The following is a 24409-nucleotide window of genomic DNA, read 5'->3' as shown; positions in this document are numbered from 1 at the left end:
GCATCATCATGTAAAAGAAGATACTTTAAATAGTAAGAACAGAGATAAGATACATCCCAGTCTCCAGAATAGATTGGCAATGGTCTGGGGGCCCCAAAGAACAGTGTGGCCATTGGGAGAGTTGACATAGAAGTCCATTTGTAGAGAGCGGGCAGTCCTTCGCATGGTGAGGGCAGGGGCCAGGGCAGCAAATAAAGCAACATAAATATCTGGCCTGGGAGCTTGGGCAGTGGTCAGAGGCAGGCTTTAGAGTTTCTAGAGCCAAACCAACTAGGAACAGACCACCGTGCACTGATTTAGAGGCCTCCAGTAATGCTGACGCAGTGGTGCCCCGATCACTGCCCCTTCCTCAGACAGTGCAGGCAACAGCAAAGAAAGCTGAGCATCTGAGAGACAAGAGAACCCCGGGCAAAGGGGCTGGTTCTCTTGGCTTCAGAGCCCAGAAGCAGCCTCGCCTGAGCTCATAGAAGCAGTGTTATCTTCTTTGAGGCAAAGGGATGGATTACAGAATCGAACTCCATCTTGTAGAGGACAGTCGATTTGCAGAGAACCAGTTTACCTTCTGGAACATCTTGTCAAGAATGGTAGCCACTTGGGACTTCCCTAGTGGCCTGGTAGCTAAGCCTCCGAGCTCCCAATGCAGGGGGCCGGGGTTCGATCCCTTGTCAGGAAACTAGAGCCCACATGCTGCAACTAAGACTCCATGCAGCCAAATAAATAAATAATCTTTAAAAAAAAAAAAAAAGAATGGTAGCCACTGAGGGCCTGAGAGTAAAATGTTTAGATGAGAGTAAAACATTTAAAAGACACTTACTCCTTGGAAGAAAAGGTATGAGCAACCTAGACAGCATATTAAAAAGCAGAGACATTGCTTTGCCAACAAAGGTCCGTCTAGTCAAGGCTATGATTTTTCCAGTGGTCATGTATGGACGTGAGAGTTGGACCATAAAGAAAGCTGAGTGCCGAAGAATCGATGCTTTTGAACTGTGGTGATGGAGAAGACTCTTGAGAGCCCCTTGGACTGCAAGGAGATCCAACCAGTCCATCCTAAAGGAGATCAGTCCTGGGTGTTCATTGGAAGGACTGATGTTGAAGCTGAAACTCCAATACTTTGGCCACCTGATGTGAAGAGCTGACTCATTGGAAAAGACCCTGATGCTGGGAAAGATTGAGGGCAGGAGGAGAAGGGGACGACAGAGGATGAGATGGTTGGATGGCATCACCGACTCAATAGACATGAGTTTGAGTAAACTCCGGGAGTTGGTGATGGACAGGGAGGCCTGGCGTGCTGCGGTTCATGGGGTTGCAAAGAGTCGGACACGACTGAGCGACTGAACTGAACTGAACTGAAAACATTTGGTACAGAATCTTGGAAGGAGCCCCTGGTTGTGAGGGGCCTTGAAGCTTACTCTTCACTAGCTTCAAGGTTTTGCCGAGGCCAAATATTCTCAGAGCCAAGTTGGAGATGCTGCTCATCCGCGTCAGTGACTGTGTTTGACTCCATTTTATTTTGTTTTTTTCATGCACTCTGATATGAAAGCTCCTTCTCTCATTTTTTCTTTGGCTTTGAAGACACTTGAAAAATACTCTTGTGTTCATGCCTGTCACCTTCAGTGAGTGATACCGGACCCCAGGAAGCGTACCTCTGTTTTCAGGCAAGTCCTCCATCTCCAAAAGCACTCTCTGACAAGGGAGACTTTGAAAATGCTTTCCTTTCTGCCTGCATCTGGGTAGTTTTTTTTTTTTTTTCCAGTAGTTTCTTAATGGTCTTTAGTGAAGGAAGTAAGTGACACTGATCAGTGAAGGTGGACAGTAAGATTTATAATGTATTTGTGCTAGCTGATTGCCAACAGAACTGGCCTCTCCCAGCGGTGCTGTACGCAGACTTGGAAAATCAATAGGGATTAACCTCTGACCCCCTTCACATACTTATACTGTGGGCTGCATCGCTTACCAATATTTCATCTGCTTCACTTAGCTGCTGTTACTTACTCAATAATGTGTGGCCGATCTCACAAGATACTAATTAATTTTTTAAAATGCAGCATCAGTTGAAGCTGTGATAGAATATCACACCTTTGGAAATCAAGGCCCTTTTGGTTTATTTATTAAATCACATAATTAGCCTTAATTAAAACAACAACAACAATAGCAACATTGGCAGAGGAGAGAGCTAAAAGTCGAGAGTTTGCTTGGCTCACAACTCCATCTACCTGTGGTTAACCAGGGGGGATCCTCTGTGCCTCTAACAGGGCAAGTGTCTCCTGGTGCCTCAGCTGGAACATGGGCCCCTTTTCAGGAAAATTGCAAATCTCAGCTTTTAGATGGACTTTTTCTTTTCTATTAAGGGGACGTTTTATGGATACATTGGTAATGTGGTAACTTGCCACTAAATGAACCCAATGCATTGTTTTTTTAAGGACTCAAAATTAACTTTAATATGCAGTCCATTTGCAAAAGTATGCAAGAGTTTATGTAAATGGGACATTTGTATGACGTGCCCTTAATTATTATTACTGCACAGGATGCGAAAAGAGCCCAGTTTGCAGCAATGCACTTTTTCCCCCCTTTCCCTTTAAGCTTTGGCATATATTACAGTGCTCTACATTTGTCTTCAAAATGGAAATTGTAGATCTCCTTCATCCAAATCCCTTTTGTTCGTGGACTTTTTTTTTTTTTTTTTTTTTGCAAGTATACCTATTCCCCAGAGTTTACTTACAGTTTCCTATTGATCTGGCAGCTGGTATTTGAATTGGTCGATGTACTCTGTAACTTGTTTAAGATACCCTACCTGAGCTATTAGTTTAAATAATGTATTCATAAATTGATTAATCATTACAGTAAGACTTATTAGCTGCATTTATATCTGCGTGTTATCCACAATTGACTTGTAGTCTAATAATCACGCATACTTAAGCAGAAGTTGGGCTTTACATTAGAATTTAATAATTATCGAGGTGGAAAGCAAGAGTGTTTGTGTGTAGCAGTTGAGCAGACGCAGGGCTTTAAAGGTTGGACTCACTGAGCAGATTGCTACCTCTTTCCCAGGTAACACAGATAACTGTTTCTCCCCCTACCTCCAGAGTGAAATACAGGAAGTGGAGCTAATTCTGTCCGCGTCAAAGAAGGGATGGAGTTTTTCCAAAGCTGTTCCAGCGTCATGGTTCTGGAAGGTGACTGGGGCCAGAGGGAGGAGAATGGGGAGGAATGTTGTCTTTGCCTCCATTTCTCTGAAAGCTGCCTCATGGTGGGGCCTGGGGGCCTCTCCACTGGGTTTTCAGTGGTGGCCATCAACTGCGAAGTTCATGCACCAGGGAAGGCACTCTCACTGCGACAGCCAGTGAGGCCGACAGACCAGTGCAGATGGGCAGTGCCGCCCGCCGGGTGAGTCTGCCTGGGAGCCCAGCCTGCCCCACGGAGCACCCTGGGGCCAGCGTGTGAAGACCTTCCCTTGGCGAACAAGAAACAGCTCAGTCGCACACAGGACAGACGGCTACATGCACTTTTATTTTTCATTAATGAACAACTTACAAGAGTAGGTTTAGGCTCACAGCAAACCTGAGCGGCGAGTACAGAGCTCCCTTGTCCCCCGGTCCCCATTCACCTCACTCACAACCTCCCCGGGGTTTGCACCTGTGATCAAACTACATTTCAGTTAAAACAGTTGAAAATGAAAGTGTTAGTTGCTCAGTCATGTCTTACGCTTTGCAAGCCCATTGACGAGGCTCTTCTATCTATGGGATTCTCCAGGAATACTGGAGTGGGTTGCCATTCCCTTCTCCAGGGGGTCTTACCCACCCAGAGGTCGAACCTGAGTCTCCCGCATTGCAGGAGGATCCTTTACCATCTGAGCCACCAGGGAAAAACTAGAATAGTCAAAGGGGATGTCAGATGATGATTTTGCATCCGGCCTACCCAGTGCGGCGATTTCAGACTCCTCGGGGAAGGGCCTTTTCGAGGTTCTTCTTGGAGCTCAGGATCCCTCAGTCTTTCCACTTAATCCTCCCTGGGGCCCCAAGTCCTTCCTCCCCACCACTGTGTTTGCCAGGAAGCTCACGCCTCATTGGATGTCTTTTCTACTTCACCACCCGCCCCAAACTAGTCAACAGCCTGCTAAATTCATCCACCCTGTGTTCTGGGGTGATGGTGCGGGGAGTGTGCGTTTATTCAGCTGCCCTGAATGCCCGTTGCCCGTCACGGGAAGACGTCTGCTCACAAGTGAGCAATTGTGCTGCTAACATGGGGACGCCCCTTGCCTGGGATGCTGGCTCCAGTTAAAGCGCAGATCGCCGGGGTGGCTTCTCCGAGGCGCCCTCTCCCCAGCGCGGGACTCCCTCCATCCACAACGGAGCGCAAACCTGCTTTCCTCTGTCAACTCGTCCCCGAGCTCATCTCACCAACCGTGTTCAGAGTGTCTGCGTGGATCTCGTCTCCATAAAGGCCCAACAGGCCGGCCAGGGAGTCTCAGCAGATATGTTATTTACAGTGTTTAATTTTCATCCTACAGATGTATTAAACTTCTTAGTGACCTGGGAGCTCGTATAGCTACCATAAAGAGTTTGCTAAACTTGAAATAGTGGATATTTTGTTCAGAAACAAAATCCCTTGGTGCCTGCCGTTACCGTCCCAGTGTGTGTGTGTGTGTGTGTGTGTGTGTGTGTGTGTTGGGGAGGGTGGTGTGCTGGTGAATGTTTATCATTCAGCTCTTGGGGAAGGCAGCCAGCCCTGATTTTTAATGTTTGCTGATTACTGCAGGATAAAGACTCACACCATGGCCAACAGGAAGTTAGGAAACAGAGCTAGGATAGAATGTGTGGTCCCATACCATTTTATATATATTTAAAATAGATTACTATATATTTATATCATACACACATATATATTTATGTAAAATTTCTACTATATACAGTGTAAATACACATACATTACCTCAAGAGCATAGATAATATGTTAACATTATTAGCATACTAAAAATTATGTAAAAATTTTAGTAAATTTAGTAAAAAGAAATTTAAGTTTTTTTAGCAAAAAATGGGATGTGCAGTCCCATATCATTTCATATATGTTAAAACTGGTGGTTCAGGCAGTAAAGAATCTACCTACAATGCAGGAGACCTAGATTTGATCCCTGGGTCAGGAAGATCCCCTGGAGGAAGGAATGGCTACCGACTCCAGTATTCTTGCCTGGAGAATCTCATGGACAGAGGAGCCTGGTGGGCTACAGTCCATGGGGTCACAAAGAGTCAAGACATGACTGAGTGACTAACATATGTATTGTATATATAAATACGTGTATAGATAATTCCACTGTACAGACACATTATACAGATATGCAAACAACCTCAAGAATATAGACAATATGCTAAAACTATGAGCATACTAAATATTACACTGAATTTTTAGTATAAACATACTAAAATTATTCAGATGTATTGGATTTTGAGTCTCTCTTACTTTTTTATTGTATAGCTTGTTTAAGTGACAGTTGACATAATTTAAAGCTTAACAATGGGTGTATCCAACAAAGAGCCTGTGGAAGTCTTAGAAACTTGGCTGCCTCGAGTGGGTCAGAGCAGGCTGCAGCCATACCCCTGTGTGTGTTTGGTGGACTGCCAGTCTCCAGTTGCATCCTGTGTTCAGATGAAGCTCACGGTCTATTCCTACCTCAGGCTCCCTCCTAACAGGCAATCCCTATGCAGTTTTTTGCTGGGGCGTGATGAGCCGGTTGTCAGGCTGCTAAGTGTCCTCGACAGCAAGCAGACACACGCACCCCGGCTGGTACATCCCAGACAATTCTGTTGTACTGATATTAAGGACAACAGCATTTTGCCAGAAGCTATAACGAGATGATTTTGTAACAGCAGCATGGTGACACCAGACTCTGTTTTGCAATTTTCTTTAATATTTATGCTGGATAAATAATTTATCTCTTTTTTTTTCAGGTTTTTTTTTTTCATCCCCAGCATGTTGATATAGACAGGTGCTAGGTTTCCCTGAATGACTAAAGTAAGGATTTGGTTATTTTCTCCCCCTGTTGGGGGGGGTGGGTGGGAAACAGATGCATCAGCAGAATTGAGCTTCTGGGAATTGTTTCCACATTTCCGCGTCCCATCGACTGATTCGGACTAATGAGACACATTAGGATCGGCCCCCACGTTTGAAGGGAGTCACTCACTGAAGTGACATGCTTGCCTGTCGTTATAACATCAGGGCTGCCTACACTGAGGTTTTTGAAGTCAAAAAGTCATGACTCCTCCAGTTGTCTGTTGGGGACTTTTTGTAGTTGTTCCTTCTAACCCAGGGTTTCTTAACCCAGAACTGTTGACATTGGGCATGGGATCATTCCTTACTGCGGGACTCTGTCCTGCGCATTGTAGGATATTTAGCAGCATCCCTGACTTAGGCCCACTGAATGCCGTAGCAACCTTTATACCTGAGAAGGGATAATAAAAACTGTATCCAAATATTGACAGATACACTTCCCCTGGGATTGAGAATCACTATTCCAGAGCCACAGCTCTTAACCACTTACAAGGACGGGAAAGGAAAAATAGAGATGCTCCCATTGTATTTAGCCCTCTCTTTCTCTGGCTTCCAGAGACAGCCAGCCCTCCCAGAACGCTAGACTTGGAAATAAGGCATCCTTATGTCAACCAGGTCAGTTGCTGCCCAGGGAGCTAGCCAGGAGGGAGCCAAGCAGTATTTCTATCCAAGAACCACACTTCCATGTGTGCCCGGCTCCCGAGGAAGAAAGGGGGTCTCTAGAGTGGGTGGGGATGGGCCCTTTCTTCCTCTGACTGTTGTTGGCTGTGGTCACAGGCTGTTTCTGAGCTGTGCGACGGCTGGGTGTTTCCCTGAGGCCTGGGCAGCGTGCTTGTGGGAGCCTTGAAAGGCTCCTCCTGCCCTTGGCTGGGCGTGCAGGGGATAGAGCAGTGCTTCTTTATTTGGAGGAAGTGCTTTAACCCAGTAGCCTTTAAGGTGATACAGTCTGAGCAGTCAGCACGGGACGGATTTCATGATTGCTCCTTCCCAGCAGAGAAGCAGGTTCAGCACAACTCACCTCTAGGGGCCCTTTGTATCCACTCTAGGTGAAGGGCACCCCCTGGAATTTGTATCATGTTCAACCTGCATAGCGCTACACCCAAGCCCCCTTTTCAGGCCCAAGAGGGCTTTTCTTGAGTTTCTCTCTGCAGACATGGGGCTCTCTAACTTTTCTGCCGGGTCTGCCCTTATGTCCTCTGAGCAAGACCGGATGGATTCTCTACTGGCCCGACCTTTCCCCTGGACCCAGGGCCTTTGGAACTGCTGTGGAGGGTGATGTCGGTGTTCTATGTCTTCAGGCATCAGCTGAGACAGCAAGTGTGGTGGACGCAGGTGGGCTGTGCATCAGGCAGGCGTGGACTGTTCTTTCTGAGTCACCTAGGAACTGACTGTTCCCAGGACAGTTGAATTCACCTCTCGGAGTCTTATTTTCCTTGCCTGCTAAATGGTCATGGTCATCTCTCATGGCAGAGTAGTTGAGTGTTCAAATTAAACAGTGAAGAGTGGGTGTCTTTCTTAGCTCAGATGCAGAGCAGGCCTTCAGGAAGCCCCACCTGCTGTTACTGTCCTTTTATCTGAAGGCCATCGAGGCCATCCCCTCGGACAGTGGCCCTTGGGTGCCAGGTCCCGTCCTGCCTGGGGGACATGGACGTGGCTAGTCTCTGCAGAGTGCGCGATCTTTGCAGAAACTGTTGAGAAGACTCGTCATTCTCAGCTCACTTTTCTAAGATGAGATTTCATGCTTGTTGCCAACAGGTTAATAATGCATGCGCTTTCTGTAGAATTTTAGGGAGGCGTCGTTAATCTCCCCCAGGCTCAATCTCCTTGTCTGCGAAGTGGGTCTAAGCAGGGAGACAAGGAAGCTTTAGGTTAAGTGAGGTTGACACTCAGGCTCTAGGAGCCCATGGTCTCTCCATACCCCCAGGCCGGGGGCGGTTGTGTGAGCTGGAATAACTAACTCATGGAGGACTTTCTCTCTCATTACTTGGCTGAAGCACTCCCTCTGTGTTCCTGATAACATACCTTTCAGTGTCTACAGAATGCCCTTTGAGAGAAAACGATAGGAACATTCATGATCTCTATTTTGTTTTTCTAACAACTTTTTCACAGTGATACTTAAGTTCTCATTCCTCCCTTAGAGGAAGTTTTCAAACATGTATGTATGCACGTGTGTCATGTACGTTACGCATGTTGGAATGTCAAAGCTGAATTTGGACAAGCCTTGTATTTCCAGAGCGCTCTAACCCTGGTTCTCTGTGATCGCCAACTCTCGCTCTTTAGGATAAAAGGTGAGGATGGAAATGCCCTTGGCTTAACACCCAAGCAGGGGCCTGTAATGATGGGCAGAGGCCTATGGAAGTCTTGGCAGTGGTCAAGGGGAATTAGAAATCTCAAAGCTGGTCATCTGGTGTCTGAGACCTCGGTTCTCGCTGCCAACTCTTGTCCCTAAAGCTGCCGATAACCAAAGGGTGTATCAGTGGTGTGGGTAACAGTTGTTGGTGGAGGGGGGCTGAAAGATAGTCAGATGATTTTAATGTTTATATTCCACTGGGGTAAGCTCTAACAAAGACCCATCATTTCCCAGATAACCAATTCTTTTAAAAGAACATCTGTTGAAACTGGCAATTTACATTCTTCTTAAAATACGGAGCGACATAATTAACCCTCTGGGGAGACTAATATTAGTTTATTAGAGACAATTTCTAGTTCTGTTTATTTTTACACTAAATGATTTGTTCAGATTGGGGGAAATTTTTCTTTTTTTTTTTTTTTTTTGGTGGGGTGGGTTTGCCTTTATTTAGGGCTGGTCAACTTTTCCTAATCAAGGACACACAAGGTCAATGGTGAGGTGATAATACAGGGGTCATGATGACCATCCATCAGGAACCAATAGAAGCATCCTGAAAGGGCTTGGAATTGTTTGACACTGGAATGATTTTGTTACTGCACTAACTCTAGGGTATAATGAGCGGCTTTTACAGTGACGCGATCTGTTACTGACGTGTGCACTCGTCCTTACACGGGTTCCCTCTGTCTCCCATCATCACACGGGGCTCCTTCTGCACCCACCGTTGACGGAATTCTCTTGTGCTCTCTGCCATAGTCCCAGTAAACTGATTTACAGTCTGTCCAGGAAGGTGAGCCACACTCACTTGTTTCCAACATTGGGCCAATTTCTGACTTCTGGCTTGTTGTGGACAGAGAATGAGAAAGCCAGGGCCCTCTGAGGTTGTGCAGAGGCCAAAGGGAACGCAGGTCCCTCTCATGGCTCAGATGCCCATCTTTGAATTGCAGAGCGTGCCCACCTGAACATCCAGCCGTTTTGCACTCTGTTACCCTATCGTGCAGCGAACCAAGTCCACTCCTGTCTTGCCCTTGGTGCCCCTTCCAGCGTGGGGGTTCCCTTGTCATGCTGTGCTCCACTGCTTCTCTCCTCTAAACTAAGTTCATGAAGGGGCTGCAGGAACCTTCCCTGTTGCCATTGGCTTTATTGCAAGACAGGACTCATGAGCAGGGGTGTATCTGTGTCTCTGAATTAAACGAGCTGTGAGCTCCTGTGAGAGCCATGCTGAGCTGCCTGGCTTGACTTGCAAGCTCCTGACCTGGCCTGCTGATGGCTCCAGCCTCTTTCCCTCTGGGGCAGCTTTGTGCTTCAGCCAAACTGAACTGGGTTCACCAGGCAGAACCCTCGGTGCCAGCTGTGCTGTCTGCCCAGGCTTCCCAGGCTCATCCGTCTGTCATCAGACTGCTCTTCATCCTTCAAAACTCAGCTCTTGGTGTCACCTCTTCCATGAAGCCTTCCCAGACCTCTACTCGCCTAGACAGCATCACCTCCTCCCTCAGTGGTGTGGGCGTTTCTGTATCCTGATAGTTCAGTTAAACCTTCTTTGTTCCCATCAGATGGCGTGGTTCACGGGGGAAAGGACCGTGTTTTATTCCATTTCTACCTCAGGCTGAGCACCTGATAGGTGCTCAGTGAACAGTGGTTGGATATAATTCTCTCCTCCTCCTGCTAGCCTCTACTTAAGATGTAATGGCTTTTGGTGTTTTGTTTTGGGGTGAAGTGTAAGAGGGTGCGTTGCACGTGTGTAGGAGCAATTACAAAGTCTAGTCACTCTGGAAATGGCTGACTCACCCCTGAAGTTTCTTTATTTGCAAGCTGGAAGATGAGAGCTGATCTTGACACACCTGGAAAATCTGAGCCTATGAAGCTGTTCTGAATAACAACCCTCTAGGGATGGGAGAGGGGGGTGCGGCGGGCAGCAGATGCCTCTGGGGGCCCGAGTGTCCCCTGCTACCATCGCACCTCCTCTCCATTTCTTGCCTCGCTCCGTTGCCTGCATCGAGATTCTGGAGCACACGGCTTTGCTGATCTGCATCTTCACCTGCCTTTCTCCCTGCAGCTGGAATGTCTGACGCGTGGTGGGGCTGCCCCTCTAAGTGCACAGAGCCAGAGCTGTGGGGAGTACTTGGCGGTCCTTCTCTCAACTTCTGAAACTTGGCATTCTCCCCTGGAGATCCCCAGCCAGCCGCTTTCACATCACAGTTAGATGAGCACCCAGAAGGTGGGTGGCATTTCCACAGCGAGGGCAGCAGATGGTCCCATCAGGTGACAGAGATGTGTGTACAGCTGATGGGGGTGGGGGTTTAAGTTGATGGCCAGTGAACACGGCCTGTGCCATCAACCACACAGTCTTAAAGGACACGTCTTCTGAAGGTGTGCATGTGTGTGTATGTTTGTCCCTAGGCTTATTTGGAGTTATTGATTTTTTCCCAAATAGATGGGGAAACAGTGGAAACAGTGTCAGACTTTATTTTTTTGGGCTCCAGAATCACTGCTGATGGTGACTGCAGCCATGAAATTAAAGACGCTTACTCCTTGGAAGGAAGGTTATGGCCAACCTAGATAGCATATTTAAAAGCAGAGACATGACTTTGCCAACAAAAGTCCGTCTAGTCAAGGCTATGGTTTTTCCAGTGGTCATGTATGGATGTGAGAGTTGGATGGTGAAGAAAGCTGAGCACCGAAGAATTGATGCTTTTGAACTGTGGTGTTGGAGAAGACTCTTGAGAGTCCCTTGGACTGCAAGGAGATCCAATCAATCCATCCTAAAAGAGATCAATCCTGGGTGTTCATTGGAAGGTCTGATGTTGAAGCTGAAACTCCAATACTTTGGCCACCTCATGCGAAGGGTTGATTCATTGGAAAAGACCCTAATGCTGGGTAGGATTGGGGGCGGGAGGAGAAGGGGACGACAGAGGATGAGATGGTTGGATGGCATCACCGACTCGATGAACATGGGTTTGGGTATACTCCGGGAGTTGGTGATGGACAGAGAGGCCTGGCGTGCTGCAGTTCATGGGGTCGGAAAGAGTCGGACACGACTGAGCGACTGAACTGAACTGAACTGAGCCAGTGGGCAGGTCCACCTATGATGTGGTCCATTGGACAGTCCACCTCAGTGACTATTTGGCAGTCAAGGCCATTCCTCTGACTTCCTAGTGGCACGCTTATCATCATCTGTAAAGCCCGGCTGCATAGTGTGTTGGAATCAAGCATATGCAATATCCAGTCCACATTGGATGGATTGTGACTCATGTCAGCATGCTCCGCTATGTCTGGAACCTTGACAGTGACTGTGAGGTGATCTCTGACTTTGGCGACAGAACCCAGGGCCCGCCACCGGGAGGCATTTGCCAAAGCCATGTTTCCCTTCCCTCCTAAGGGAGACTGGGTTTATGTGGAGATTTTCTGTATGTATTTGGGGCTGGAGGGAAGTTTTATTGTGGTGCTTATGTGCCCTGAATAATGTGCAGCAACTTACAGAGTTATAACTCAGGGAGTAAGTGGTTATGAGAGAATACGCAGTGTCATACCCAAATGTGTGTTTTCCCTTACTCTGTAGCCTTCTTGACAAATTACCAGGAGCTTTAGCCCTGTTATCACTGCACACTTGTGCACTGTAAGTACGGGGATGTGGAGGACCGGCGTGCATGCATGCACTCCCAAGTCCTTTAACCACGACAGACATCACTGATCAATCAGAGTTGTGCTCAGCACACGACTCCAAGTGGCCATCACTAACCGTCTGCAGTCAGTGCGAGAGATACTTTTTATCTGCCATCCTCGCAACGTGATGTTTTGATGAAAGCATCACGGTTCTCCCTGAAGGGGACAAACAGGCCACCTGTGCAGCAGTCACACCTCTGGGTATCTTATTCTTTTGCTGTCAGAGCTTGACCTGCCTCCTGGCAGGTGGCTGGGAAAATGAGCCAGTTACCGAAAGGGATAATGAACGTCTTAGAGTTCCATTGCCTTCCCAGATGTGACCCTTACTCTCCAACCATAAGCTGGAGCTACGTAGTGAAATGTCCTTTGGTAGGAATTTGTGTATTAGGACTGGTGGTTCATGTTGTTCTGGTCTAGAAGCTTTCCTAGAACAGAAAGAATTCCTAGAAAAACCCATTGCAGAGGCAGGTGTACCCAGGTTGAGTGGAAGTGTGGTTTGATGTATGCACAGAGTTTCAGGAACGTATCTGTTGCATCAAGCTGTGTCCACCTGAGTGGGTATATAATGTGTGTCTGTTACTCCTTACAGCAGAGAAGAGCAGTTGCATTCGGTCATTCCAGGCCCTTAGAGTGTCAGGTGGGTTATTTGTAAAATATCCTCAGGGTGTTTAAAGAGAGTCATTCTTTACAAGTTCTGATAAATGACATAACCGTGAAAACAACATAATAAATGTAGCTAAGACCTGTATAGCACTTGGTGTGCATTTATATGTATATAAATCTGTATAACCATGGCATTCTTTGTGTGTGCTTTATATAAATGAACACCTCAGCACAATCTTATACTCATTTTGGATATGAGAAGACCAAGACACACAGAAGGTAAGTAAGCAGGCTGAGAGCACACAGCTGAAATAGTTGTCTGACCCTCTAAAGTCTGTGTTCTTACCCACAGCATGGCACGGCATCATCCCGAAACTTCTCTCCCTTTGCATCGATTAATGTAACGCTTCTTTCCTAAGCAGGGTGAGAATTCTGGACTTTTATGATTGTCAGAAGGTAACAGAAATGGGAACCAGAGCCTCAGAGGAGGTCTGGATCTCAGGGCCGCGTCTTTGCTTTTGCATTTTGGACAGGTCAGTAAATAAACACGAAACAAACATAAAGCAGCAAGCCCACCAGAGAGCACAAAGACTCTCGGAGACTGTTGCGAGGCCCCGTGTCCGGCGGCGCTCCAGCGACCTTTCTGCTGCACAGGCCATGGGGCTCTGGCGGGGGCTCGTGCATGTGCTTCGGTAGGAAGTGCCCCACCTCCTGGGTCAGCGCGGTCACCACTTAATGGACTGTACGTCAGTGACTTTGGGAGGAAAAAAAGTGTAAGGCGCGGCCATCGGTCGGTCCCTGAGTCAGCACATTGAACTTTTGGTCAATTAGCTCCTCCCCCCATCTTTATGGTATGGCCTTTCCTGTAATTACCGTCGAGATCCTATAGCCGGAGGAAGGCCTGTCAGTGGAGTAAGAGGCTGCTGTCCATCGCAGGGTGACAGCCGGTTCCGAGGGCTTCAGGCCCGTCCTTAGAGAGCCTTGCTATTTCCTCCTCCGCTGCTTTATCCCAACCCCGTTCGCCTCCACCACGTGGACGGGGCAGTCTTATTCCATGGCCAAGCCCCGTGGGTCAGGACCCCAGACATGATGTACTGCAAAGTAGAGATGCTTCATTGATCTGTATTGTTTTTAATTAAGAATCATTTTAAAAAATACGCATCTGTGTGCTCATAGGAAAAGATCTCGGAAGATGTGTGGCCGGCAGTTTGCCAGGCACTGCCCCTGGGAGTGAGCTTGGGTAGGAAGCGATGGGAAAAGATTCACGTTTTACCTTAGGCCAATCTGTCCTTGGTTTTCTTTCTTTTCATTTTTTAATAACCAGGGACGACTCTTGTGATTTCAGATGACTCTGTGTCATTGAAGAATTAAAATCAGTAAACTTCTCATTATCAGAAATCTCCTAAGACAGGAACATTTTAGCTGGAAAGATCACCAAGTCTTCTGAACACTTGCCTGAGTGTCTGGATCTGAATGACGGGTTTTCATCTTTGCTCTCGGAATTTTGGACCAGTTAGAGCTCATTGCTCTTTTGGACTGTTTTTCCACTTGGTGTTCCTTTGCTTCACTGGCTCCTCTTGGCCCTCAGCCCCTTTGTTTGTCTCCTGCTTCCCCAGGATCCCAGGCTTATCCCCCATCCTTGCCACACCTTCTCTCTCCTGTGAAGGGAGTCACCCTGCCTCCCCGCGTTCATTCTTCATTTCCCTGTGGCTGAAAGTCAAGCACATGTTTGTAGTCATGCTTGGTGCTCTGCCTTCGTAAAGCTGTAAACAGATGAAGATGTCCTTGTGGAGTGCAGTCCTAGGGGAGAATTCCATGTCTCTGACGAGCTGAAGGTGGGATTGAAGGGAGGAACCACGTCCATCAGTGGGGGGCTGGCGTCCTGTGGGTCTGTTATGCTCTCCTGGCCGCTGTCAGAGGTTTCCATGCTGCCCCAGGACTGTTGCGTGTCCCTGGGTGGGTGCATCCCGCTTGCTTTTGTGCATGTGGCCACGGAAGGCAAGGAAGGATGTGCTTTGCACGCAGAAAGTTGCTGGGTGGCTTCTCACCTAGGCCCCTTTGGACCATATCACTGACAACACACTACAGAAGGCCACCGTGTCAGCTTTGTCGTTATGGGTTGGTGATTGCTGTGCCCTGGAAGATGGGAGGCTCTTTGAGGGCCAGGGTTGAAGCTGTGGACAGGTCACCCCAGCCTCCCCATGACACCCTTCCCTGAGCTATCTGCGCAGAAGGAGACTGGTCTCTGCTGAAGACATAGGCCATCACTCAGCCCCTTCTCTCCCGTCAGCCTCTGTGAAACCTTGAAGAAGGAGAACAGAGTGCTCAGAAATCAAGGATGCTCACTTTTGCCAAGAATGATGTCAGTAGAAAACTCTGGAAGGAGGTGCAATCTGGAAAGGTTCTGACGGGAGCTGTGGGGGTATCAAATGCTGAGGCCCCAAACCCTTTGTTTACGTACGCCTTTGGCTTTGGCGTATAATAACTGGTGACCCTCTGATAGGTACGTTTCTGCCGAGGCCCGGCCCGGCGGTGGATGGGGTACGGGGTGAGGGTACGTGCACATGGGAGGCAGGACAAAGCGGGTTGATTCCAGAACTGTATACATCCACACTAAAGACCCACCGGAAGCAGGTTTTCTTCCAGTGTCTTTCATAATTTGTTCCTTTCCAAGTTTTTCTTTTACTTTAAAAAAAAAATAGGCTTTATTTATTTTTTAGGGCAATTTTAAGGTCGTAACAAGACTGAGAAAAGTGCAGAGATTTCCTACATACTTCCTGTCCCCTCATTTGCACTTCCTCCTTCACTGTGGGCAGCACCCCCTACCCCCTGCACCCTGAAGGTACATTTCTTACAGTTGATGAACCTACAGTGGCACATCACTATCACCTAAAGGCCATGGTTCACCTTAGTGTTCACTGTTTGTGCTGTACGTTTATGCGTTTGCATAAATGTATGGTGACATGTACCCATCACTATACTATTGCCTGGGATAGTTTCACTGCCCTAAGAGTCCTCTGTACTCCATCTCTTCTTCTGTCCTTCACCTCTAACCTATGGCAACCACTGATGTCTTGACTGTCTCTACAGTTTTGTCCTTTGCAGAATGCCACATAGTTGGAAGCATACAACTATCGTTGGAAGCGTTTTCAGATTGGCTTCTTTCACTTAGAAATAGGCATTTAGGTTTCCTCCGTGTCTTCTCACGGGTTCATAGATTTTCGCTTGTGCTGCTGCTCTTTAGCACCAAGTAGTATTCCGCTGTCTGGATGTACCCACGGGTACTCATCCATCTGCCTACTGAAGGACATTTGTGTTGCTTCCACGTTTGGGCAATCATGAATAAAACGTCTGTAAATATCCCTGTGTAGGTTTCTGTGTGGACATACGTTTTCAGCTCATTTGTGTAAATACGGAAGAGCACAGTTGCTGGTTTATATGCTGAGAGTATGTTTAGTTTTGTAAGAAAGTGCCAGACTGGCTCTTTGACAAAGGCCGGCCCATCTCGCATCCCCCCAGCAGTGAGTGAGGGTTCTCCTTACCCCACACCCTTGCCAGCCCTTGGCGGGGTCAGCATCCTGGCTTGGTGTCATCCTAAATAGCAGTGTAGTGGTATCTGCTTGATTTACCAAGGTTTGTTTTTCATTGTGAGTTTCAAATAATCACACTTATATAAAAGTCTGAGATAAATGGAGAAGCACATTTACCTCTGAAACAAGCACATCTGTGCAGGCGGAGTCTGGCAGTTTGCTGGTAACTGAAGCTGGAATTTTTCAGTGGTCACATCTTACTGTGACCACTGGCCATCAGGAGAGATCTGAGACTAAGGTAGTGGGTTCTCAGTTCGTATGTTTTATGCTCATGAGGCCAACTGATTTTAAGCCATGGGTCTGTTTGGGGGTTATGCCAATGGCAATAATTATTGAAATAGCGAATGGGCATTAGGATAATTGGTTTGTGGGCAGAAATAGTATGCTTATTATTGCCCTCCACCAACACCTTACTGAATATTTGATGTACTTACTTGACTGAATCTAAGCCGTCTTTATGATTATAGCGTCCCCTTGGTGTGGATGCCCAGCACTGCATTGCTGAGGCAGTGCCTGGGTCCCAAGGCATCACTCTTGACTGTCTTTCACCAGACACTGTAGTGTTACATTTCAAAAAAGGCAAAAAATAAAATAAAAGGTAGACTAATTATATGCTGAAAGTAGTAAAACTTGGGAAAAAGATGTTTCAAGAAAATTTGATATTTTTAGGCAATTGTCAGGGTCATCGACATAAAGAGAATAGAAACAACTTTGTTAGACTTTCTACCCTGTACTTTAAGGTTCACTCATACTGCTTTGTAAATGTTACCCCGTCGTTGGTGGGTCTCACTCTAGTACTATCAGAACTTTTAAAGTAAAGAGTGAAGGTAACACGTCTCCACCCACCTTGGGGCAAGGTTTGCTGGAGGGACCACTTTCCCAAGCTTCACATGCCCTGCCCACAGAATTTGTGATAAAATAAAACTTCCCGTTTCTCTTCGCATGGCATGTGTGTAATGCTAGTGCTGGGTGATGGAATGGTTCAGAGACAGAGAAAAGGATGCATGCATTCGGCTTAAAGGGAAGTTAAGTGACATGCAAAAATTGGGAGCTTTCTGTGATAAGAAAAATCTAGCGGGGATGTTATGTTGTCTTGTTGATTCAGTGGAAGAGCACAGCGGTGTTTGGTATGGCAATTCTGCGTTCTTTTTTCTCTTAAATTCAAAGTCCTCAGCTGTCTGTCTCTCCTTCATTGGCATTGAGAGATAAGCACAATAATGATTGAGTTAAGATTGAGTATCACGGAGGCGAAAGGAATAATTCTGAGGACTTTTAGTCTATTAACTATATGAGGCTTCTTAATAGTTTGGCTTAAGGCAAAAATGATTTTATTCTAGTTTCATTCTCGTTGAGTCAATAATTAACCGAGTTTGATTAAAACTGAATTTTACCAAGTATAACAGCCATCTGGGCCTCTTTCCTTCCGTATGAAAAATGGCGCGTTCTTCCCTAGGAACAGTTCACGGTGTCCAGGGTGGGGCGTGGGACCCAGGGCCTCGGGTCCATCGTAATGACTGTGCTTGGGGGAGGCGGCGGTGTTCCTTCACACCTGGCCTTGCTCCCCCTGGAGGGGCCTCCCTCACACGGTGCTGTCTCTCTGGGAGGGACTGGCCCTCGGGGAGCCCCTGGCTCTCTGCCAGCCCCTTCTGTTTTTATTCCTCTTGGCCCCTGTGCCACCTCTCTGCCTTTCACCTGACCTAGCCCTCCTGAAGGACCAGGTGGGACTGGTGGGGATTTGCTGACCTGTGGCGAGTGGCAGAGACCTCAGGCACTCAGCAGCTGTGTTTGAGCTCCTGGGTATGGAGGGCTCCCTGCATCGCCACTCAGAGCCCCTGCCAGCTCCCCTCGGACCACTGCTCGCCCTGTGCCGGGCGGCTTGACCATGTCACCCTCTCCCTTGCAGGCTCAGCCTCGTCACGAGTGAGGACGGGCTTCATCCGTCCATCTCCAGCACCCATCTCCAGCACAGGACTTGACAGCAGCATGGGTAAACCATATCCATGGAATGGGCTTGGGAGGAGAATAAGTCCAGGCAACGCAGGGGCCATTTTCTCTGGATATCGACACCTTGGGATTTCATGCCACGGAGCTGGGTTCTTCCCTCACCTTTCATCTCTATGTGCTGTAAACAGCCATTCTCGCTTTCGGCTAGCTGGGATTTTAAGTAGTCCCACATCCTGGCCATTTTGAGGCTTCACTGCCTTGAGTCTTTTAGGATGCAGCTAAGAGAGGCAGAAGGGAGGAAGTGGGTTGAAACTCTGATTTCACACAAGGATAAAGAAAAACAAGCAAAAACAAAAACAAAAAAAAAACAAAAGAAACCAGTGAAAGAGAAGAGCAGGCAAGAGAGGTGGTAAGCGCCTCTTGAGGGTTCTGGTGCGTGTTGCCAACGTGAGAGCTCCAGCTGAACCCAGTGCAGCTTTGCACTAGCAGCCTGGGTGAGCTGCTACCGACAGTCACTGCAATACTAATTGTGTTTGTGAGCATGTGTGCAGTGGGGAAAAGACAGGCCTCTGAAAAAACTATATGGATTGCTTGGCATTTAGCATGGGTGTTAAATCTCCGTCTCGGTTGCCAAGATTAAATTGAATCGTCCCCGTGGCCGTTCAGTTTCACTGCGCAGAAAACGTAGCCAACATTTTTACACCTCTTCCTCCCTCTCGCCTCTCCTTCTTTCAGTCCTTTCTTTTCCCTTCTTCTGTCTTTTAAAAAAACATATGGCATGCTCCTCACTGAGTGGGTACCATTCCACCAAGTCAGGCAAACCCCCTGCAAGATGTTCCAGGTACATGGTGTCAGGGCACCTGGCCGAGACACCCGAGCATCCGTGTGACGGGGTGAGCGGATGCCTCGTGACCATTTACAAAAGGGGGAGTTCATTTTGGGTATCCTCGATTATTTCCCAACCGCCGTCCAGCTGGACTGGTTCTTTTGAGAACAAACGGATGTTTGTGCTGGATGCTCCAGTCATATCATTTAATCCCAAAGCTTTTTTTTTTTTCCTCTATGATGAATTATTCAGGCAATGTTTTCCAAAGTTGTCATCAATCAGGACAGACCCAGAAAGTGTGCGACCACACCCATGTGGGCCCTGAGAGGAACTGGTGTTTTCTGGCTCCATGAAATTCCAGAATAAAGGATTCAAAGCCAGTGGGTGTCCTTCTCTGGGCACTGAGCAAAGCAGGTGCCACGCTCAGGTTTGCTGATGTTGAGGTTGGATTAAAACCCAGCCAGGGGAATACGCGCAGCCCTGCGGGGGTGGGGATGGGGTGAGGCTTTCTATCCCCAAGGGGTCAGCAGTGTCGGGCAGGGCAGAGGCTCAACTGAGTGCCAACGACTGAGGTTCTCAATCAATGCCCACAGAATTCTGAACTGGGAACATAAGCACCCGCCCCTCTGCACAGATTTTTTTTTTTTTTTGTATCATGAAGCAATTCATGGAAGATTGCCCACCTATTGTAAAAGAAAAAATAGGCAGACAGGTTGGTTCAGATATCTGTGTTTGTGTAAACATTTCGGCATTATTGGTACAAACCATCGGATGGTGGGGCTGAGGATGACCACAGACTGCCAGCCACAGCCACACACAGGGGTTTTGAGATGGGAAGGAATGGAAAGTAGAGACATGGTGCAAAGTCGAATGCCGGCTCTGTGTCTCCCAGCTTCGCTCCGCATTGTACTCCGGCTTTGTAGCTGGCTCTCTTCCCAAACAGTGGTACTCGGCTTTGGCTGTGCACTAAGACCGCTGGGAAATTCTTTAAAAATAGTGATGCTCCACGCTGATTGAATCCAGATCTCTCAGAGAGAGAGAGAGAGAGAGAGAGAGAAATGTCCTCCTGGAGTTTTCTGTGGAAAGTTTCTGGGAGTGTGGAGCGGAGTCAGATCCCCTTTGAAAAAGCCACCTTGAGCTTCCGGCTTGACGCAGAGTTTTCTGTGTTTCTCTGGAAGTTGTTACCCTTTCCTCGTCTTCTGTCTCCATGGAGCACTTTCATGTCCATTGGAACTTTGCAGGGCCTGCCTGCCCTTTGCTCTCCAATATCCGTTAACAACAACAAAAAAAACCCAAAATAGCTTTATTCACACAGAATGCACCGTCCACAGTTCATCCATGTGAAGTGTAAAGTTCAGTATTGTCTTGGTATATCCGCAGCATTGTACATCCATCCATAACCACCATCAATTTTAGAACATTTTAATTAGCTCAAGAAGATCCACAGTCCCTAGCCATCATCCCAAATTCCCCTTCTTCCAGCCCTCGGAATCTGTCTTGATGGCTTTGCCAGTTCTGGACATTTCCTATAAATGGAGTTACGTAATCCATGTAATCAAATTGCAAACATCCATTGGATCATTGAAAAAATGAGAGAGTTCCAGAAAAACATCTACTTCTGCTCTATTGACTGTGCCAAAGCCTTTGACTGTGTGGACCACAACAAACTGTGGAAAATTCTTAAAGAGATGGGAATAACAGACCACCTGACCTGCCTTCTGGGAAATCTGTGTGCAGGTCAGGAAGCAACACTTAGAACCAGACATGGAACAACAGACTGGTTCTAAATAGGGAAAGGAGTACGTCAAGGCTGTATATTGTCACCCTGCTTGTTTAACTTATATGCAGGATGAAGCACAAGCTGGAATCAAGATTTCCGGGAGAAGTATCAATAACCTCAGATATGCAGATGACGCCACCCTTATGGCAGAAAGCGAAGAATAATTAAAGAGCCTCTTGATGAAAGTGAAAGAGGAGACTGAAAAAGTTGGCTTAAAACTCAACATTCAGAAAACTGAGATCATGGCATCTGGTCCCATCACTTCATGGCAAATAGATGGGGAAACAGTGGAAACAGTGACAGACTATATTTTCTTGGGCTCTCAAATCACTGCAGATGGTGACTGCAGCCATGAAATTAAAAGATGCTTGCTCCTTGGAAGAAAAGTTATGACCAACCTAGATAGCATATTAAAAAGCAGAGACATTACTTTGCCAACAAAGGTCCGTGTAGTCAAAGCTATGGTTTTTCCAGTAGTCGTGTGTGGATGTGAGAGTTGGACTATAAAGGAAGCTGAGTGCTGAAGAATTGATGCTTTTGAACTGTGGTGTTGGAGAAGACTCTTGAGAGTCCCTTGGACTGCAAGGAGATCCAATTAGTCCATCCTAAAGGAAACCAGTCCAGAATATTCATTGGAAGGACTGATGTTGAAGCTGAAACTTCAATACCTTGGCCACCTGATGTGACAAATTGACTCATTGGAAAACACCCTGATGCTGGGAAAGATTGAGGGCAGGAGGAGAAGGGGATGACAGGATGAGATGGTTGGATGGTGTCACCGACTCAATGGACATGAGTTTGAGTAAACTCTAGGAGTTGGTGATGACAGGGAAGCCTGGCATGCTGCAATCCATGGGGTCGCAAGGAGTTGGACCCGACTGAGTGACTGAACTGAACTGAACTGAATCCATGGTCTTTTGCCTCTGGCTTCTTTTATTCAGCATCATGTTTTCAAAGCTCATCAGTGCTGTAGCATATATCACTACTCTGTCTTTTTAAGACTGTGTAATATTTCGTTGTATGGATATACCACGTTTCATGCATCCATTCATCAGCTGTTGGACAACTGCATCATTTCCAGTTTCTGCCTCCTGTGAATAATGCTGCATTGAACATCCTTATGCAGGCTTTAGTGTGGATTGTATTTTCATTGCAGCATCCTTCTGTGGCATCTTCTGGGCAGTATCATCTTAACCATCAGGGTAGTGTCTTTCATCAGAAACAAGTCATAATTAGCAAAGCAGGCAGCTCTGGGTCATGAGCCCAGGTATCTGGGGGACTCTCACTCTGTACCTGCTGTGTGATTTGAAGCTGTGGGTTGCTCAGCTTCTCCGGAGAAGAAAGAAAAGTGTCCCGATTCCTCCTCTTGCTCCCCCATTCCCCCTTCTACAGATAGTGAAGAGCAGCTTCCTGAGAAAGGAAAGCGTCGTGCTCCAATTCGTACAAGGCGTCAGTATTGTCTGCGTGACTCATAAGTCCACATCTCACACATTCCCACTGAACATACGTACGCCTTCCCGCAGCCCCACCTTTCACGTGTTAACTGACTCTTTTCGAAATTGATGAGGCCTAACTCACAAGTGATGTCTGTCTGGATTAAGGGAACCTGAGAATCGCTGTTTATGTCTGACCCGAGGAAATTTCCTGTAAGCTGCTTATCGGAGGTGCCCGCTGAGAGCATGCTGGAAAGATGGGGTCCCCGGCCCCCCTGGTAAACTCTGGAGTCTGCTCTCACTCCATTTTACCTGGAGTAACAAAGACTAAGCCCGCAGACTCACAGGTCCACCTGCGCTGATGGATTCATGTTTGTAAATTTAGTCTAAAAACTATATATGCTGCACTTCTGATTTTCCTCCCTACTCCCAAGTCTTCACTGTGGATTAAAATATAACTCTTTATTGTAAAAAAACAAAACACGTTTATCAAGGTGGTTGAGATGAACTAAATATGCCTCTGACTTAACAGTCAGGTGACTCTTTATATTCTACGTAAAGCACCATCAATGTGCTACGCTTTTTGCATTTGCATTTTTAAAACTAGAATCTCTGCCTCATTAAAAATGAAGTTTCTCTTGAAAATATTCAGTGTGCATTCATGCTAATAAATGTTTATGCATCATCTTACCACCAGGGGGCATTGTGGTTTGACTGTCCATTTAAACAGCCCGCATTCTATCAGTTTACCCAGAAAAGAGGAGGCCTGAGCATATTTCTGATTCCTTCCAAGAAGGAATCGTATCTGGAAGAGAACAGATGTCGATTCTTTTTCCTCACTAGCAAACGGTAGTGTTGTCAAATTTGCTAAATTTAGCAGTTGAAGATTAACATGCAATATATAATATGCATGTGCCTAACTGTACAATAAATAGTAAATCACATTTTTATGCTTTCTCTGAACTTGGAAGCTGCAAGTTATTTTTTTTTTTTTATTCCCTGGGTGTGATGAAATAAATAACATTGAAATACATTTTAAAGATGTCAGTCAGGGGGAAAAAGAAAGTGCTTGGCAACTGTGTTTGATAGATTTCTTTTATGATTAATTCTCCTATTAAGTTTTAATGACTTTAAAGATATAAAGCTAGAAACCACAAAACTAGGCATGGTTAATAAATAACTGAAATACCAGGTGTATCAAAATGCATCTGTGGAAAAATGAACTCATATATTCTCTAGGATGTACTAGGAAACAGCTCTTTGGCAAGTGGAGAGAGTCAAATATCCCCAAAGGGGGGGAAAGTTTAAAAACAGTGAATTCAAGAAGATTGTCTTTCTTAGAGAAAATCCTATGAGAAAGATACTCTCTAAGATTCACAAGTATAAATTAAATTATTTTCCGAACCAATATTTATCAGCAAGACAGTTGTTCTCTCAGAATCCATTTCTCCATTGTGGGTTTGTTAAACATCTTTGGACAAAATTTCAAGAATTTCTCAGGAGTGTCTTGTCACAGTTTTTTTCCTGGGCTCCTCCAGCACGGAAAGGGCCCATGTTGCTTTGTTGTTTTATAAATACTCGAAGGATAGGCTGGTCCCAGAACTGGGAATAGTGGTGGCAGACTTTTAGTAATACTGTCTTATTTTTTTCCTTTCTTTTGCACTCAGAACTGATGGACTATGACTCAGTTCTTCCTCAAAGCATCTCTGTGAATCGGGGAGGAGAGAAAGAATTAATTCTAGATTCCAAACAGCAGAAGGGAGGCTCGTCAGGGGCTTGCAGGCTCAGCCAGGACTCTGAAACACTCTGCTTCAGGGGGCATGCAGGTTCACGCCTGGAGCCCTCCGCTGTAGGCACAGCTGGATTCTTTACTTTCTAGAACACCTCAACTGGAGTTCTGAAGCTGAATGGTGTCGAAACCGAACACTCACTGATTAGCATGAGTAATGACTGGGCAGAGATGCAGGGCCCCCAGAAGAAGCAGGTATAAATGTGTATGTTTTTGTGCCTGAAAAGAGACAAGTGGTGTATCTTGCACAATCCCTTCTCTCTACTCCTGAGCGTTTCTGAGTCTCCGGAGCTCAGTAGGTACCGTTAGGAGCCATCACATCAGGCAGCCCTCGTGCCCTAGAACTTCAGATCTAAAGATCTTTCAAACACACATAACTGAATTTTGAAAGC

The 24409-nt window shown here is 46.6% G+C and overlaps 1 protein-coding gene across 20 annotated transcripts in view; it reads left to right on the top strand.

Annotated features, from left to right (window-relative positions):
* Window positions 1-24409, top strand: part of WWOX (WW domain containing oxidoreductase) — a 918690-nt gene that overhangs the window by 307810 nt on the left and 586471 nt on the right. Inside the window, exon 9 of one of the 20 annotated variants that reach the window (XM_081513874.1) lies at window positions 18149-22873. The exons of 18 other annotated variants lie outside the window; for them this stretch is intronic. In XM_081513874.1, the coding sequence (XP_081370000.1) occupies window positions 18149-18169 (21 nt within the window). In that variant the 3' untranslated portion in view covers window positions 18170-22873. Of the gene's footprint in view, window positions 1-3083; window positions 4074-18148; window positions 22874-24409 lie in introns of those variants that run through there. One more of the 20 variants, XM_081513857.1, reaches the window with a different exon arrangement.

This window comes from Giraffa tippelskirchi, chromosome 7 (assembly GCF_054371585.1).
Source record: "Giraffa tippelskirchi isolate mGirTip1 chromosome 7, T2T-mGirTip1v1.2.pri, whole genome shotgun sequence".
Taxonomy (NCBI): Eukaryota; Metazoa; Chordata; class Mammalia; order Artiodactyla; family Giraffidae; genus Giraffa; species Giraffa tippelskirchi.
Note: the sequence above shows the minus strand (reverse complement) of the source record. Positions and strands in the feature narration are given on the sequence as shown.